General features: G+C 42.1%; 1 protein-coding gene across 2 annotated transcripts in view; it reads left to right on the top strand.

Annotated features, from left to right (window-relative positions):
* cdk14 (cyclin dependent kinase 14) overlaps nt 1-17,574 on the top strand; it is a 177,960-nt gene extending 160,386 nt beyond the window's left edge. For both annotated transcript variants that reach the window (XM_085364984.1, XM_085364983.1), the window contains exons 12-14: nt 437-485; nt 9,842-9,981; nt 17,345-17,574. In XM_085364984.1, the coding sequence (XP_085221110.1) occupies nt 437-485; nt 9,842-9,981; nt 17,345-17,460 (305 nt within the window). In that variant the 3' untranslated portion in view covers nt 17,461-17,574. The remainder of the gene's footprint in view (nt 1-436; nt 486-9,841; nt 9,982-17,344) is intronic.
* The last annotated feature ends 268 nt before the right edge of the window (nt 17,575-17,842 follow it).

Genomic DNA, 17,842 nt, shown 5'->3' with positions numbered 1-17,842 from the left:
GCCTTAAAGCAATAGGAACTAAAAGCACCGAGGCTATGTTTATTTCTTTTTTATTATTTTGATTTGAATCTTGCAGAACTACTCTAGTAGAATCCAAGAATAAAAATATGGAAGTGAAAATGGCCCGATTTGAAAAAGACAGAAACACAATAGCAACACTGCAGCAGTGAGCTGTGCTGGGTGGAGATTAGCAGCCAATTAACACAAGGGAAGATCTGAAACTAGGCGGCCTTCTCTGTGAGGCTAAGCTAAGGCCCTGCCACTATTTGAAAAATCGTAGTTTGCAATTAATTATTGCAGCATCTATGTCTCGTAATTTGCTGAGACGTGCACGTAGAAGTTTGGTTTGAAGGTGTTTTAGCAGGTGTGTGTCATTAACCCAGCAGCAGCTCTTAGTGCAGCCATTTAATTGCTTGTTGTTTTTTTCTCGTTGCAGACCGCTTTACAGTGTACAGCGCAAAGAAGCTCAGACAAGCTTGGAATAAGTAAGTGAGCTGTTTGTGTGTGTGTGTGTGTGTGTGTGTGTGTGTGTGTGTGTGTGTGTGTGTGTGTGTGTGTGTGTGTGTGTGTGTGTGTGTACAAGCCTGCATGCAGCATTACTGCAACATCATATGTGTGACTTGTGTTGTGCGACATCAGGCAGGAAAAGGGCAGGGCTTGGCAGTCAGGGCTTCTCCCAGATGTGTGCCACTGTTTGCCCCAGGCGTACATCTGGAGTGGAGACAACGGCGGGCAAAAGGGGAGTGTGACTGTTTTCCAGAGGGAATTTGAAATAAGCAGCAGGGAAGTGATTTCTATAAAACTCCAGCTGTCTATTCAGCTACAATCACAAAGTATAGCTGCTGGAACGAAGATTCGTCGTCACTAACTAAAGCCGTCATCACACAGGACGCTAAGACCTGCGTGCCTCCTGTGATTTGGAATAATTACACAGGTCATCCTTAATCCCCAGAGAATCTGCTGCGCCTCTAATCTGGAAAGTAAAGAATCTGCCACAAATTACTTCCCATGATGTGCCAAACATTCTGCCGCTGTATGAATTATCGCCAGAGTCATCTGCATCAGTGTATTTTATTTTATAATGATAACTGTCAATAACAAGATTCAAAGCTAGAAAACATGCCCTCAGTGTGTGCTCTTTAGTGCCAGGACATGAAAACCAGGGAGTTAGTTTCGAATTTACACTTGGATTTTTATCTTTGGACAGTAAGTCCTAAAACCTGGAAATGGTTTTTCAGCTTCTGCTTCCCTCATCTTCAAATCACTGATCTTTCTGGATGAGTTCTTGGTTAGATGTCTTTATTCAGTGTAACTCTTACATGTTTTCACAGTTTCTCATATAATATGCATTTGTTAACAAGTGGATCAGAGAGAGTACAGACATCGTTGAGGACATTTAATGTCGTATGATACAAAATACAAACGTTTCGTGGTGATGACGCTGACTTCTACCTCAATGGTCTCATTTACTTTAGATCCTAATGTTGCTGTTTTACTTCTGACGATGTGTATTCATGCTTCAAACTGTTATTTCTCCTTATGTGAAGCTAATGTTACACGATAATGCAGAAGCATGGCTCTTTGTTAAGGGGGCCACAGTGATGCTAACGTCTGGGATGACATACAAAACATCATCCCTGCAGCACTTATTTCATGCTCCACGCCGTCGTGTTCTCCTGGCTGCAGTTATACATTTTACCCCCAAATTAATATCGACCCTTTCACACGTAGTGGGCACTACAGTGGACAGCTATTCAACGGCTGTTTTCTTGTCACTCTAAAAACTAAAACTGACATTTTTACATTTTTAAACCAGTCAAATCTGTTCAATATACTTGATCAATTGAATAACTAAAGCTTAAACATATGAAGTTGAAATGAATAATTGTAGTTGTTACACAAACATGAAATATAGATATATTTTTGTTCCATTTATTTAATATTGTAAACTGAACGTAATCAAAATTGTACTTAATACTAACATTCAAATATGAATGTTATTATATTTCACTGGTAGTCTAAGTCTAAACCAGACCAACTGATATGTAGTCGTGTGTTTCATAATACATGTGTGAAAAATGACCACATGTTAACATTTTTCCAAATGAAAAATGTATTTTCATAAACACGGCAATAACTCGAAATAAACAAGCACTAAAAAGACAAGAGCCTTTCCCCTTTTAGCTCAAAGCCTCACATACCTGAAGGATGAATGTCAAACCAGGAGCGCAAACACAAACGCTCAGAGTATTTAAAAAACACAATGAACAAAACAAAGGCTCATGGCACTCAATTACTCCACGTTATCGTGTTTTACTTACACTTTTCAGTTGTAGTTGCTGACAATAAATAATATTGATTTGAATAATTAATGATTTTAGTACAAGATACTGATGAGTATAGATACATATTTCTCAAATATTTAGATTCAATTTTAAACAGAAATATTAGGCACATGCAAAGAAGGTATTCTGTGAACCACATACTGAATTTTTTGTCTGAGATAAATGTAAATAAATACCTTAATTAACACAAACACATATGTTAACATTTTAGTAAAATTTATTTCTCATCAAACTCAAATAATTACTAAAAGGATATTCACAGAGTCTATCAGGCTCATCTAACTTATATTTATAGTGATATTTACTAAGCCTCTGAATTACTTTTTAGAGTGTATTTGTGTCAGTGTTGATGGTATACTTGCACATAAACCACTACGTTGAACACTGATGTGCCACTCCATACTAAATTCATAAGTCAGAACGTCTGTTGTCCACCTAAGTGGACATGTAACAAACTCTTTGAAAAGTACATTTAAAAAATAAAGTTCAAAAATCTTTTTTTCATGCCTAAAGATGGATAAAAATCCTGATTGAGGTTGTCATAATTCATGCATGAAAGGGTTCATAATATAAACTGATTAGTAACTTAAACACTTGGGATTTTAAGCTTATACGCTGGGTTGTAACATCAGCTGGGGATATCAGTTTGACCCCAACACTTACAGTTAATTGCTCATTGGCTGGTTGGTGTTTTATATGGTATGAAATTCGACGTGTTTCTGAGAGGCTTACTTTAGGATCCAAATATCAAAGAGTTGATCCACAAGTTCTCAGAGTAAGTATTTCAGTTGGATGGGTTTGATTTGAAAGCAACTAATGTAGAGTATAATGATTTTAATAGAAGGATCCTTTAACCTCCTGAGACCCGAACTCTTCCACTGCAGCATTTTTAATTTCTCTTTGCTATTCGGGCTGATTGGGACCCGATGAATGTAAAAACAAAGAATTACCAGATTTTTTTTTTTTACTTTATTTTTGTTTTTAAGAAAAATCAGAGCCACATATGAAGATATTCGTTTAAAATGTTGATAGAACAGTAGCAGGATAATGTCCTTGTAAGTGGATATCAGGCAAAATTGAGTATTTTGGTCTAGATAACCCAAAATGTGATGTCCACATATGTGGACGCCAGGTCCTAGGAGGTTAAAGAAGTGAACTGAAGCATCCGAGGACAAATGAAAAGCAGACATAAATGTTAGCTGCGGTGGATTCCTCGGTCCCTCCCAGTCTCCTGATTTTCTCGAGTCCAGGAGGAAATAAAAATTTGCAGAAAGAAAGTGAGGTGGAATGTTAATGGCCATCACTTCCTCTCAACTGCCTTTCATCACAGTCCAGGGAACGGTGAATTCGATATGAACTCGCTATGTCCTGCCCTGAGACTTGGCTCACCCCCTCGTGCTCTCTGTGTTTCTGGTTTCCATCAGCCATTTTTCTCTGCTGCACTGTTTTTCTTCCAGCTGTGAAAATGCGGACGGCTGATGGACAGGAAATCAATCTGTGTCTATGGGGGTTTTATGTGTTTGTGTGCTTTGACGTGTATTGTAGTACAGTTGTTTCCCCCAAAGGCCAGAGGCAAAGTTTTTGTTAAAGCACTGCATTTAAAGTCTGTGTCACAGGTGACAAGAGTACAAAACACGGCGCTGTGGTCAGGTCGCAGCAACAACAGCAGCTTTGAAATGAAAGGTTTTTGTTGAAATGCAAATGAAATGTAAACCAGATCTTTTCCTCACTTCACACCAACTGCTGCTAGGGCCTAAAAATACACTCAGCGGACACTTCATTAGTTACACCTCGTCAGACCTTTTTTGTGGCATAGATTCAAAATGGACGGTGGTTCCTCAAAGATCTGTACATGCATGATGTGGCTCGACCGTTCCAAAGGTTTGAGTTTATATCTGGTGACTGCTGATGTCTGATTGGCCAGTTTGAGATGATTTGAACATGTGACATGGTGCATTATCCTGTTGGAAGCAGGGGTGTGAAACGTACGGCCCGCGGGCCACATCTGGCCCATTAAAAATGTCATATTATTAATATCCCAACAGTACGTGGGAGACGAAACTTCAGCCCTGCTGTGAATCCATGCAGGCAGGGGTGCGACACACCATGTGGCCAATCACACGCAACGACACACTGGGATCATACCATTGTGTGAAAGAAGGAAGGGGGGCAGACGTTCTGTGGTACGGGCCAGAGAGACGTGAAGCCCGATTTAAAGACAAGCGTGTCGAGAGAAGTGAATAAATGAGTTAAAACGTAAAATTATCATCTGTCTGCATGTCAGTGATATCGAGTGTCTAAATGAGTCTCGCAGGCCTGAACCTGCGCTGGAAGCCATTTATAATTCTTGTTTGATCTGCCGCTCAACACAAACAACCACAAGCAGAAATCTTTACTTTTAACTGTATTTGCACAAGTTTTGCAGTTTTTTCCTACAAATTTCCCTTATGGCCGTTCATACCTCACAAAGAAATTAAACAGTAAACACATAACCTGTTGAACCCCAGTGCCCCTGGAGGCGAGAGGGAGAACAACTGGATGATCAGATCTGTTATTTAAATATTTATGTATAAAGTTTGAGACCCCTGCATTAGAAGATGGGGTACACATAAAAACCCAGGCTGGCTTTGACATTTAAATGATGGTCTGTAGGTACTAAAGGAACATGGATGGGTAGTCTTTGTGCATGAGGTTGCTGCGATGTGCACAGACTAAGTATAAGCAGGAGTATATGCCAGTGGTAAAACTCACCACGGAGTACTACAATTACTTTATTAAACGAAAAGTGAGGTGGAAAACTACTACTACTATCCTCAGATCAGTTGCACTGGGGCCTGTTTGGTCATGTGTTGCTGCCTTCACACTTGGTTTTTATTCAACAATCTCGTCATTAAATTAGTCAGACATGGTGAAAGCATTTCATAGAAATTCTTCAGACAAAAAACACAAAAGCTTTCTACCTAAACAGCTCCGAGTGGCCGAGATGAAAGGTCTCCTCTGCTACTTTCAGTTGTGGTGACGAGACAATAGAGGCAGGTGGTCTCCTCGCCCTCGCTTCTCAAAAGTCCTTCCTGTAGTTATTTTGATGGATTACCATGAAAAAGCACTTGCCATGCTCCAGTGAAGAAGGAATGCCTCAGCCTGCTGTGAATGTGTCATCACCTAGATCTGTTTGATAGCCACAGGAGACACTATCGATCTTAATGCAGATGTTGGCTCGTTCGCTCAGCTAAGTTGGCAGCAATAGCAGAAAGGAATGCACACCTACCATGCGTCAGCAGCTTTCAAAGGCCAACATACTGATATCCAGGAGACTTCACACCAACAACTATGTGCCTGCACTCTGTGCGCCTGCAGAGAAAAGACAACACCTGAATCCAGCTTCACTTACAGACTGCGACTAAACAAAGGCACGTTCATAAGGTTTCACTGGAAGATTTGTTTTTAATGCAGTAGAGTTTATCATTCCAGCTGCAAGTTTGGGACATGGTCATATTAACCTCACAGTAATATAAATTAGTGTCCCCTGTTTACATCCAGGGGACATGTTTTCATCTCAGTATAGATTATTAGTTAATCTGCTGACTGATTGAAAAGCAGGCTAATTATATCAATTTTTCAGTTTTAGTGAAACTGGAGGTGGGGATGATATATAGATCTGCAATAGGCAGATCTGCAAGCGCCTCCTCTGATTGGACTATCGGTAGGGGTGGGCGATATAAATGATATACGATAGAAACGATATAAATTTGGCCAACGATAGAGATACTATATCGCTCTACCGCGATAGCACATGTTGATGATGTCATCAAGCTGCACCTGTTTTGGTCGAAAGCATCGCAGCGGCTACAACCATTATCATCTGCAAATTATGGCGGGCGACAGTCACAGCAAAGAGATGAAGCACTTTTGAAACATGGGGAAAGCCAAAAACTGCGCTTCCTCCACTTCCGTAACATTGATTCATTAATGCTGAATTCTCTCACAGCTGCTCTGTTCCCATGTTGTTGCAGTATATTAATAACTAACCTCGTATTGTGGATGAATGATCTCAGTTGTTCTCCTGACTGAAGTTTGGCCCGTGTATAGCATCCTGCTATGCGATTGCATTTGTCCCTGACCACCAGAATCCCTCATGTTAACTTTTATCAAGTGGAAAAAAGTTGGCGTTCATCCTCCAGCTAATGTTATGCTAACATAGCTGTTAGCTAGCAATCACGTAGCACAACATTATATACCAGGTAGTCCAACTTCAGTAACCTGCAAACGCCACTGCTGTTTAGTTTTCTGTCTTCATTTATGTTGGAAGTGGTAGCAGAGCTGTACGTTTGAATTAGTTTCAAAAATCTCTCAGAACATGGTAGGTCATGTTTAGGTGTAAACTAGCGAGCTAACTTCCTGTTAACTTCTAACTCCGTTAAATTTAATAAATTCTGTTTTCATGGATGTAAAACTTAATTGTTACACCTGGTAAAGCAGCAACGCTGATGATTTTATTAAAGATGAAAGAATTTAGACCGTTTTTAACTCTCAATGTTCCTTTGACTTTGGGACCTGAAGCTGACGGAGTTTTGGACCCAGATTACTCCGCGAAGCTCCTCACTACGGCAGCCGTAATGCTCTGACGAGCCATCAAGCAGTGCGGCTTACCAAAGTTGTACTAAAACATTTTTTAACAGATTTCTGCCCAAATCGGTTCGAGGTCAGTAAGCACAACCAGAATTCATACATAAGGGGCACTCTCAATTTTTGAGAAAATTAAAGGATTTTAAGTCTTTATAGTGTGGAAAATACGTTATACAGAAGAAAAGAATATATCGCGATGTATATCGTTACAGCACATGCTTCAAATTATACCGCGATGTGGATTTTAGGCCATATCGCCCAGCCCTAACTATCGGTGACCTAAGGAGTGATGCTCTTGGTTTGGAGGCCACCTTGACTTCGGCCACAGTTTTCATCTTCAGCTCAGTAGATGCAGCTGCTGTTGCAGTTGGTCCATACTGCTCACAATTGCTTCCACTGTGCTGCAGCTTCTGGGTCTCCAGCTTCAATATTATAGCGCTGAGCTGCCAGGTGCTTCTTTGTCTATTACTTTAATGTTCTCATGCCTTAGTTTTAGTAGCCTCATTTCTCATCAAGACGTCCTGGTTCCCCAACACTGGACAAGGACTTTGTTACAGGAACGTGTGAGCTGGTGTGGCTTCAGTTACATGTTGTTCACTCATGTGTGGTAGTGAAAATTCAGATGTATGTATTGTAGCCAGCAGGGACGATATATAGAGCAGCAGCCCCCACCCCCGGACCACGGACCGGTACTGGTCCGTGAGTCGTTTGGTACCGGACTGCAACACCTTAAAGGCCGGTCTGCGACGGTCCGCTGGTCTATAAAATAAAATAATATGACGAAGACAAAAACTGTGGTATTTTGTAAATATAATAATAAACGTGAATTCACTGTGTAACTCTGTAACTTTATTCACAGCGTCCTCCTGAAATGCGCCAACAACATTGAGAGTATTATTCTCCTCTCTTCCCCTTAATGCTCTCTGGTCGCTATGGTAACGTGTAAATATTCCTTTCAAAATAAGACACACAACTACAACACGGGAAAAAACCCAGGGAAACCGAGTTAGCGATAAAAACCCTGAAAACCATAAATTCCACACCCGAGCCTCAACTCTCACGGCCCGGTGCCAAACAGCTCACGGACTGGTTCTGGGGTGGGGACCGCGGATTTAGAGGATCGAATGAAGTGTTTAGTTATCTGCTAACACTGGCAAGCTGCACCTGTAAACTGTACAGGTGGGATAGTGGAGGTCTAGGATGTTACAGTCCCAAGCTCTAGCAGGCAGCAGTGCGCTTTCTCTCTTTTCCAGTAAAGAATGAATGGTTACCTTCAGACTGCCACTAAGAAAACCAACATATAATCCCTGAGCAGGAGCGATGAGTAACCATGTTTTACACAGGTGTTTGGATGTGAACCTGCAAGGAAACGAGGTTGTTGGTGCTAGTGCTGCTAACAGCAGCCACAGTGTGTAATTCACTTTGATTATTGAAGAGCATAGTTTTAGAAAACGCTCTTTAATATAAATAACTATCGTTTTCTTACTGTTAGCCTGGACAATAGGCCTGATTAGTTTTTCTTCCTTTTAAAGACTAAAAAACCCAAGAGCAGTTCCTAGTGATCGTAGCTTTTCCTCCCTTAGCTTGTGTTTAGTCTCTGTTCCCATGTCTGCTCTCTTCTTTTCCTGTATCCCACGAGTCGCTGCGTTGCCTATGTTTCCTCAGTTGCCTGTGTTTCATAGTTTTAGTTTCCTGAGTCCAGTTTAGGTTCTAGTTCATGTACAAGGTTTTTGAGTCTTTTGTAGAGGTAATTTCTTATGGCGAGTGTATCCAGCGAATAAAGTTGTGCTTTGAGTTTAATCGTCCGTCATTTGGGTCTTTCCGCCTGCCTGCCACACAGCAAAACATGACACCTGGATGCTTTCTGTTTAATGAAGCTCTTTCTTTAACCTTTTTTGTGGTATTTTGTCTGCTTGAGCTTCCAAAATATTAAATAGTTGCACAAAATCATGGCTGTTACCTCTTTCATCTTAATCCTAATGTTATCATTTGGCTCTAAAACACAAAACCGTAGAACAGCAGGCCTTAATCTATCGGTACACTTTCACACACTGTCTGGTTTGTCTTCAAAGTTTTCAGTAAAGTTACACCCAGTATGAGAAAGAAGCTTGTAGAGGCCCTGATGGACTTCATTAACTTTATCTCTGCTTCTGTTCTGAGTGGCGTTGATGAGTTGAACAGAGAGTTATCCTCCCTGCATCTCTCCGCTGATAAGTTGAGTCGAGATCCCCTCTGAGAGTCATGGGAGTGGCTGTCAGAGTGCTTGACTAGGGACTCAGCCACGAGAAACCCAGAGAACATGAGAGGCGTTCTGAGTACTGCGAGCGTGGGGCCGGTGAGCAGCGCAGAATAACATCATGTTTATTTAATGCAGTAGATGCCTCATTACTGCCTGAATTTGTTGCTATTCGCTTATTTTCAATCTTTCCTCTCCCTCGGCGCTGCTAGCTGGGCTGGTTCAGGAGTTCAGTGACTCCCAGTTCGAACGAACACACACACACACACACACACACACACACACACACAGTCTTTCTTTAATGAGGCCCTTCATTGTTTCTCACGGTGACCCAGTCAACATGTATGATTCAGACTCAAAAGAAAAAGGTGTGAGCTTTTGCATGTGTGCGTTTCTTAGATGTGTTTTTCCTCTCGAGTCAGCAAACCTTCAGCATAATTAAACCGCTTGCTGCTTGTTGTCAGCAACTCTGTGATTTGGAGAAAGTTGCTCTGTCTGTGTTTAGAACAAACTGACTGTATTTTACTTGGATGCCTTTACTGCCTATTTCCAATGAATGTATCTCCAGATATACTGTTCACGTGTCTTTTCGGTGTCACTCTGGTGTCTGACTATGTGTAACTGTGTGTTTAAGGTTGGGCTATGTGGACCATGCTGAGGAGTTGGCCTCCAAGTTCCTCCAGTGCTTCCCAAAGAACCGGCTGTCAGCTCAGGCAGCACTGAACCATGAATACTTCAGCAACCTTCCTCCACGGCTCTGGGAGCTGCAGGACAGTACGTAACACATCATCATTGCCTGCAGTGTCGCAGCCATTTGCCACCATGTATTGAAATACAGTGCTGATAGAGACCGCTGAGATCCTGCCCACACCCAAGGAAAAGCCAGTTCAAGGCTCTCTGCTAACTTTGTGTCCTTTTCAATGCTGTCTGCTCACTAAAGAAATAAAAAGGTCTGTGCTCAGTTAAAACATCATCATGAATCAGTTCAAGTCATGACTGTCCATGATTGTCTTCTAACTTTATCCTTTGGAAAAAATCCAAAACAGGCTATGAAACAGATACAGAAACATGAGACGAGTCATTTAAATTTGAAGGGACACGCTTTTCTTTCTTTCACCTGACATAAGCAAGTGTCTGTCAGTCACGTGATATTAAATCAAAAAATCACTGCTATGTATCAAATTAAACACTCTAAAAACAACAGCTGGACAATGTTAGTCTTTGTTGTTCAGTTTTAACATAGCTGTATTCAAACCCCCCGAACAAGATGGCCGTGCAGAGATGGAAGTCTGGATGCAGCAGTGAGATTTAGCTTTTCCTCAGTATGTGTGTCCAAGCATTTTTCACTGAAAATCAATTATCCAAGTGTTTGTTTATTCAGCCAACACGTCTGACAGTGTGCGGCTTGTGTGAGCGTGTAGTGTGGAAAACTGAAAAAACTATGCTATGTTTGTACAGAAGCTCACTAACATGTAGCTTAGCTTTAGCATCAGCTCCTGAGAACTATGAGGCAAATCCATTGCAATGTTCTGAAAATAACAGGAAGTTAATTGTTGTAGTTTGAACCACTGAACTTAATCATTAACAGCGTGTTCTGCAGAACCTGCTCCAGCACACAGCTCTCGGTGACAATTAGCACATTTCAAAATGCTCTGCATTGAATTGCTGCATTTTGCATCAGACATCACATTTGTGCTTGGAGTCATAACTCAATTCTGAACACATGTTATACACACAATGCTTTACTTTTTTTATCTGACTGTGAAAATGAACTGCAAGGACGAAGACACTCCTTATAACCCCACAGCCCAGCTGCAGCTGTCTCAGCCATACGGTGCCGTCAGACAGCTTAATGATGCAGAGTTAGTTAAATGCAAGAATATAGTATATATTTGTACACATTAGAACCATATAGTGCAGTATTCTATTAGTGCGGAATAGAAAATATCAATGACTGTGCAATAGAACAGCACATAATAGTAGGAAGGCTCTCAGTAGTGAATAGTACAGGATGTGATGAAGAGGAAAATGTCTGGTGGGGAGTGTGGAGTTAGTGAAGCTTGTCCAAAAAGCTCAGCTGCAGTTTGCACAGAACTTCTCTTTGACAGTGTGAGCCTGGGGTGCACAAAACCATACGCATGCCAACAAACCACAAGTCTCCTGACCTGATACGCCACCTTTGGTTCTTGGTCGCTGAAAGCTGGAAACCCAGCTCTCATTACCAGTGTCGGGTCAATTTCATACGCCAGTTGAAAGTGTTAGGTCAGTGTTGGTCCATCACAGATGCACAGAAATGCAAGTGGACAGAAAACGTAAAACATGAACCACACAGTGGTCGGACGCAGAGAACTTCAAAGATTCAGCCGAATTCAAGTCAGGTGTGATGTTAATTTAATGGACTGCGAGCACTGAGGAGTCTGCTGTGCTGAATGCTCAATTAAGTCATTAATTTGCTTGTTAATTAATTACACACTGTAGAAATATTAACAGTTACACAGACGCGATGATGCAGCGGTTAGCACCGTGTGTGTGTGTGTGCGTGTGCCCATTTCCCCTCTTCTGATGTGGCTTTGCTTCCATGATTACTGCAGGTCAGGGTGATTCAGGTGCAGGTGTGTGTTTATTACCTGTCTGTCACCTCTGTGTGTCTCTTACTTGTTGCCAAGGCTCTCTCTTGGAAGCCTCTGAAAAGTGGAAAAGGATGTTTTTGCCTTGCCTCTCATCCCGTTTTTTGGCTTTCTTCAGCTCACGTAGATCGTAGTCGTCTCTCTCTATGCCTGAAAAGAAGGCAGCTGTGTGGATGCCGATGAGACAGTAGGCCCAGTTGGACCTCTGCTGTCCACTGCCATACGCTGAGTTTGATTTTGCCCAGAGAGAGCGTGTCTCTGTAAAGAAGCCCCAGCTTTCGACGCATCTTCATTTTAGAAGCTCGTGTATTTTGGGCGCAGCAGTCAGCGGCTTTAGGCAAAGCTTCACAGTTAGGCTACGTTTCAATTAATCCTACAGAAATGCTTGAAAGTATGTCAGAGATGACTGCCTATCCATATTGTCTGACAAGCTACAGATACATGTGTAAATCCCTTACGCTGTAATTCATTAGTAGTGTGAAAAGCCTGCTCAGCAGACCTGAGTGTGCCACCACTGACGCGCTGCTTATTTTAATGACAGAACTGCATTTTTAATTCCCCCCGATTAGGATTTTTCAGTATTATTAATCCTGTTATCAGCACCCAGCAGGTTGTCGTGTCTGAAAAGAATCAGAAGGCAGCGGTCAGTGAGAGAGAGGAAAGAGATGCCTCGTTTTGATTTTTGTATGCTTGTTTTATCTCTCTCTTTTCGGCATGCAAGTGTGCCACAGGAGAAGCAGCGGCGCAAACTGAGGGAAGAATGGGAGTGAATTAAAAGAGTTTAGAAAATGAGGACAGGAGTGGATAAGCAGGAAAATGGTATCTCAGTATCGTGGGGGAAGGATGTGTCAAAATTATGCAAATGAAGAGTGAGTGTGAGATAAAGAAGTGGCTAATTACTCCAGCTGTGAGTATTTGGCTGCGACTGCAGCATAGTGATTGTGTTGTTTGGCAGAAACAGGAGCCAATGGGAACGGTCCGCCAGAAACATGCTGCACTGCCGTGTAGTTAAAATAAACCAAATGAAAGAGATCCTGACTTTTCTAATGACAAACACGCCAAAGGAAAGTCAAGGAAATGTCTCGTGTTCTCCCTGACGAACAATGTGTTTTCTATGGTCAACTGTGCGCTCTATTATCCTGTGTATTATGGATTTGTTCAGACAATACCCAGACAGATTACAGCGAACAATGAAAGAATTACTGAGACAATGGAGCTCCCGAGGTTGCTGTTAACTGTGCGGATTGCCTTGTGACATTTTTAATTTGATTTGAGTGAGAGTGTGTGGGTGTCTGGCAGTGCATGGAGAAAGTGCAAAGGCCTTTGGATAAGCAAAATACAAGTCCCCTCTCTCAGGGCTGGATGTGGAACAGACATTAAAGTACTGAGACACAGCAGTTGTCCTCCAGTTCCACTGCTCTGTTGGCAAAACTCTGCAACTATTTCAGAGTCAGAGATGAAGATGTGTTCTCCTCACAATGGACAGCGTCGATTCATTTTCCACCCCCAGAGGAATTTGGTTATAAATGCAGCTTTTTAATCTTATTGTTTTCCAGACAAGGAGCCAAAGGAGCTTCAAAGATAGAGGATCCCCACGCTGATTTACAAATTTTTAACCAAAAATGAAACATGCTAATGCTCTTCGACCAGTTTGAAAACCCTGACGCTGTTTGCTCTTCTTCTGTTTTCATCTCACATCCCCCCAAATTCCCTTGATGATTAATAATCATCTGCCTCGCTGTGCAGTTTAGGCTTCACAACTGCAAACAATGGTCACCGTTCCTTCTTCTGTTTGGACTGAATCCAGGGAAGGCATTCCTATTAAGTCCTTTGTATAGAAATGAGCTGTAATTCAGCTGAGGGCTCAACAGGGGTCAGTCCATCCATCCAATCTCTTCCACTTATCTAAAAGCCTGGAGTGGGTGGAGCCTATCCCAGCTCAGGGGTCAGTCAGTACAAGTAAATAAAGAGCTAAATGAACCCCCTACTTTTTGTAGCTTTCTTAAACACCGCATCGATAATGTGTCTGAAGCGAAAAAGGAAGACTTGGTCATTTCATGCTGATTGGTCAGTTAAGGTTTCGTGACATATTTCGGTGGCACTCCATTTCCAAGCGGTATCTGTTGTCTTCATCCACACAAGAAACTGCCTAGGAGACTTAAGGGAAGACTCGATCGTCACAGTGTAACACAACGTTTTTCAATTTCAGTGATACCAGTCTGTCCAGTCAGGATGTAAACACAGGCCAGTGGGAATCCATTTCACCTGCTTTGAAAGTGGACAACAATCAAAAAGAGGATGTTTTTGAGGTGGTGACCACTAGGGCTGCCACAAACGATTGTTTTGATAGTCGACTAGTCAGATCATCATCCATTGGACGTAAAACGTTCAGCTTCTTGCACCAGCAGCATCTGCTCTTATTTAACTATCATTATCTTACAGCTTTAAGCTTTTAAGGTGCTAACTAAAAATAAAGACAAGATGATAGTTTGTTAAATTTTAATGAAATTTGCAGATTGTTTCGGTGAAGTTTAATAAACTCCTTGCTATCTAAAATATAACAGGACACAGGAGTAAACTCTCGAGCATCTCACACTTCTGATAATCAGCTGTCTGCTTGACGTTTATTCAGCTGTGTGAAAACTTTAATCTCAGCCAAACCGATTTACTCAGGAACAAATAAAATACTAAAAAAAATATAACATTACATATTACAAATAACATTTTTAAGTGATCTAAGTGACTCATATATCATGTTTAACCTGAGTAGCGAAAGACGGCGGTGGGTTTGAAAACGATTTGCCGGGAGTCCGGTGTTCTCACGGCTCTAGTGAGCCTTGCCCCCGGCTCGCTATCGAGCTAGTGGGTAACAGACGTCTCCGAGCACTTTTGAAAATATGTGGTGTCTTGAGCAGATATAGGCTACGTCCACACGTACCCGGGTATTTTTGAAAACGCAGATTTTTCTACGCGTTTGCACCTTTCGTCCACACGTAAACGGCGTTTTCGGTCACTGAAAACGGAGATTTTTAAAAACTCCGGCCAGGGTGGATATTTTTGAAAATTCAGTTTTTGCATTTACGTGTGGACGAGAAAAATGCAGAAAACGCAGCGTCAAAGGTGTGCGCCGTTTTTGACGTCACACTGTGCGCCACGTTATTGTTTCGGTGAAATGAATTCCTACAATACTGTTACTGTTAATTGTACTCTCTGCAGTGTTTAAATGCTTACATATACACACAGTTACTGTCCCTCCACACATACGACTCGGTTCTGCTTCTATGCCCCATCCTTGTTTACTATTTCCCACCGAGGCTTCTAGACTTCTGATTGGTCAACATTTCTACACGGTTAGGAATATATCGCCACCTGTTGCTTTGGCATGTTCATAGCAGCGTTTTCCTTCATTTCTGCGTTTACGTGTGGACGGGATTATTTTTTAAAACGAAAACAGAAAATCTCAGTTTTCAAAAATACCCGTGTACGTGTGGACGTAGTCATAAACAGCAGCAGATATTTGAGGTTTACACAGCTACATTCTCGCCTGAAAATATGTTAAACGTTTATTTTGTGACCCAGAAAGAATAATAAGAGTAACATTAAAACTAACTAGCTGCCGCCATTGTTGGAAACTGAGCTGGGCCGCGCTATGAATTCTGGGACACAGCTTCTTCTTCTTCGGGGTTTAACGGCAGCTGGCATCCTTGTACATGCAGTGCTGCCATCTTCTGTGTCAGTCCGTTATTACACTCTTAAATCCTGCTACTTATTCCTGCGGCTTTTGTGATCTTACAAAGCTTCAAACGGCGCGTCGACTATTAAATCAGTCATCGACGATTTTGATAGTCGACGTAATCGTGACTAGTCGACTAATCGTGGCAGCCCTAGTGACCACAGACCGTTGCTCTCTCCAGCTTTGCATTCCGTTCATGTCCTGTTACTGTTGATAGCAGGAGGTCGTGCTTGCACCTAATTCAGGTTGCACAGGTCGTCCAGTTGTTCCAGGACTGCACATCCATCCATGACACCTCAAGTGGGTGTGCTGCGTCTAGTCCCAAGAGTGTGGCGGAGACACCAGGAGACAGACCTGCAGAGGGCCATAGAAGGCCAGCATCCTATGACCTGCTAAAGCCCCACAAAATAAGCCCCACAGGCTACTCATGTGCACTGTCAGAAACAGACTCCATGAGGGTGGCAGGTTCAATTCAATTTTATTTATATGGTGCTAAATCACAACAACAGTCGCCTCAAGGCGCTTTACATTGTACAGTAGATCCTACAATAATAGATACAGAGAAAAACCCAACAATCATATGAGCCCCTATGAGCAAGCACTTGGGCGACAGTGGGAAGGAAAAACTCCCTTTTAACAGGAAGAAACCTCCGGCAGAACCAGGCTCAGGGAGGGGCGGGGCCATCTGCTACGACAGGTTGGGGTGAGAGAAGGAAGACAGGATAAAGACATGCTGTGGAAGAGAGACAGAGATTAATAACAGGTATGATTCAATGCAGAGAGGTCCCAGATCTGGGACTTGTGCCCCTTCTGTTCACAGATGAGAGCAAGTTTACACTGAGCATACGTGACAGAATGAAGGAGTCTGGCGAAAAAGATTATGCTACCTGCGACCTCAACCAGAATGAGTGGTTTGGCAGTGGGTGACTGGTCTGAGAATACAAGTACTTGAAGAAGTTCTTAGACTAGCAGGACCCTGACTGCTGTTGGGCACCAGGATCCAGACCCATTGTCAGACCTTAAGCAGGCGCAGTGGACCCTGGGTTCTTCCGGGTGTAGGACAGTTTTTGCAATTATTGTTGAGCTATGTTGTTCGCAACAAATGACAGAGTGTATATCAGTAAACATATTCAACATTTTTGAGAGTTCTTGGATGTTTAGAAGATTACGCTACGCTGACAACTGCAAAGACAGGCTGAAGTAGAGCATTTTTCCAGTATTTAAAGATATTGGTATGGGTGCGCTACTGGCTCTTGTGGTATTTTAGAATGGTTTATTTTCTTTCTGCAGTGTCTATACTTCTCCATCCCAAAGTCAACAGTAAAACTTTCACACATTCAACGCAACTCACACAATTGTGTCATTTTTTTACAACATTTATTAAAACCTTAAAGACCAGTGAGGACGTGTGTTTTAAAAGGCATTAGCTCTGTTAGCGAGGTTGCGAGTCTCTGCAAGTTGAAACTCATAGTGTATAGAAATGAACTCAAACTAACCAGTGGCATTAATTGTGGAACATATTTCTGTCATTTGCTGAACTGATTGTGTTATCACTGGAATGGTCATTTTAAAACTGAAATGAGCTTTGCCACACGAAGCAATTTAAAGATCCAGTTCCTCCCGACACAAATATTAAAGCAGGGAAAACTGTTGCTGCAAATAAATATTCTAATATTCACTTTTTAATAAGCATCTCTATCTTCAACAACTCACTTGGAAATGTTCTTGCTGTCAGCCTACATACTTCTAATCCGCTCGCGTCCTCTTCCCCCTGCAGTGTCTTCTATCTTCACCGTACCAAATGTCAAGCTGCAGACAGAGAGCGGGGACAGCATACAGGTGTGTGCACGAAGGAACAGTCATGGAAAGGCATCCTCTGGCAGCAAACACTGACCTGAGGCAGCATCCTGCACACGACTGCCTGACAGGTACGCGCTCATTAGCAAACAGTATGCTGCAGCAGAAGCAGCATGAAGTAACACACTCTCAAAAGAATAACATGGAACATGCAGACAGAAGGTGAAACTTTAATGATATGGATATTTTCATGCGCTATATTGCTTGTGTAGTATGTGAAGTAGTACTTGTTTGTGTCGCATGTGAATTTGAATAGTGTGTTCTCAAATCAAACACGGCCACTTGTTCTCTGACCACAACTGACGTTTGCAACACTTTACTGGGATTGTCGTGCTAGCTACGGCATTTTTTTGAATATCTGTGACTTGCTGTTCCTCTGAACACACATAATATTTAATCACGCTACACAGGTCAACAC

Source organism: Diplotaxodon limnothrissa, linkage group LG11 (assembly GCF_057381915.1).
Source record: "Diplotaxodon limnothrissa isolate DT_005_m linkage group LG11, D_limnothrissa_male_GT1.1, whole genome shotgun sequence".
Lineage (NCBI taxonomy): Eukaryota > Metazoa > Chordata > Actinopteri > Cichliformes > Cichlidae > Diplotaxodon > Diplotaxodon limnothrissa.
The sequence above is the reverse complement of the archived record's forward strand: the minus strand, read 5'-3'. Positions and strand labels throughout refer to the sequence as shown.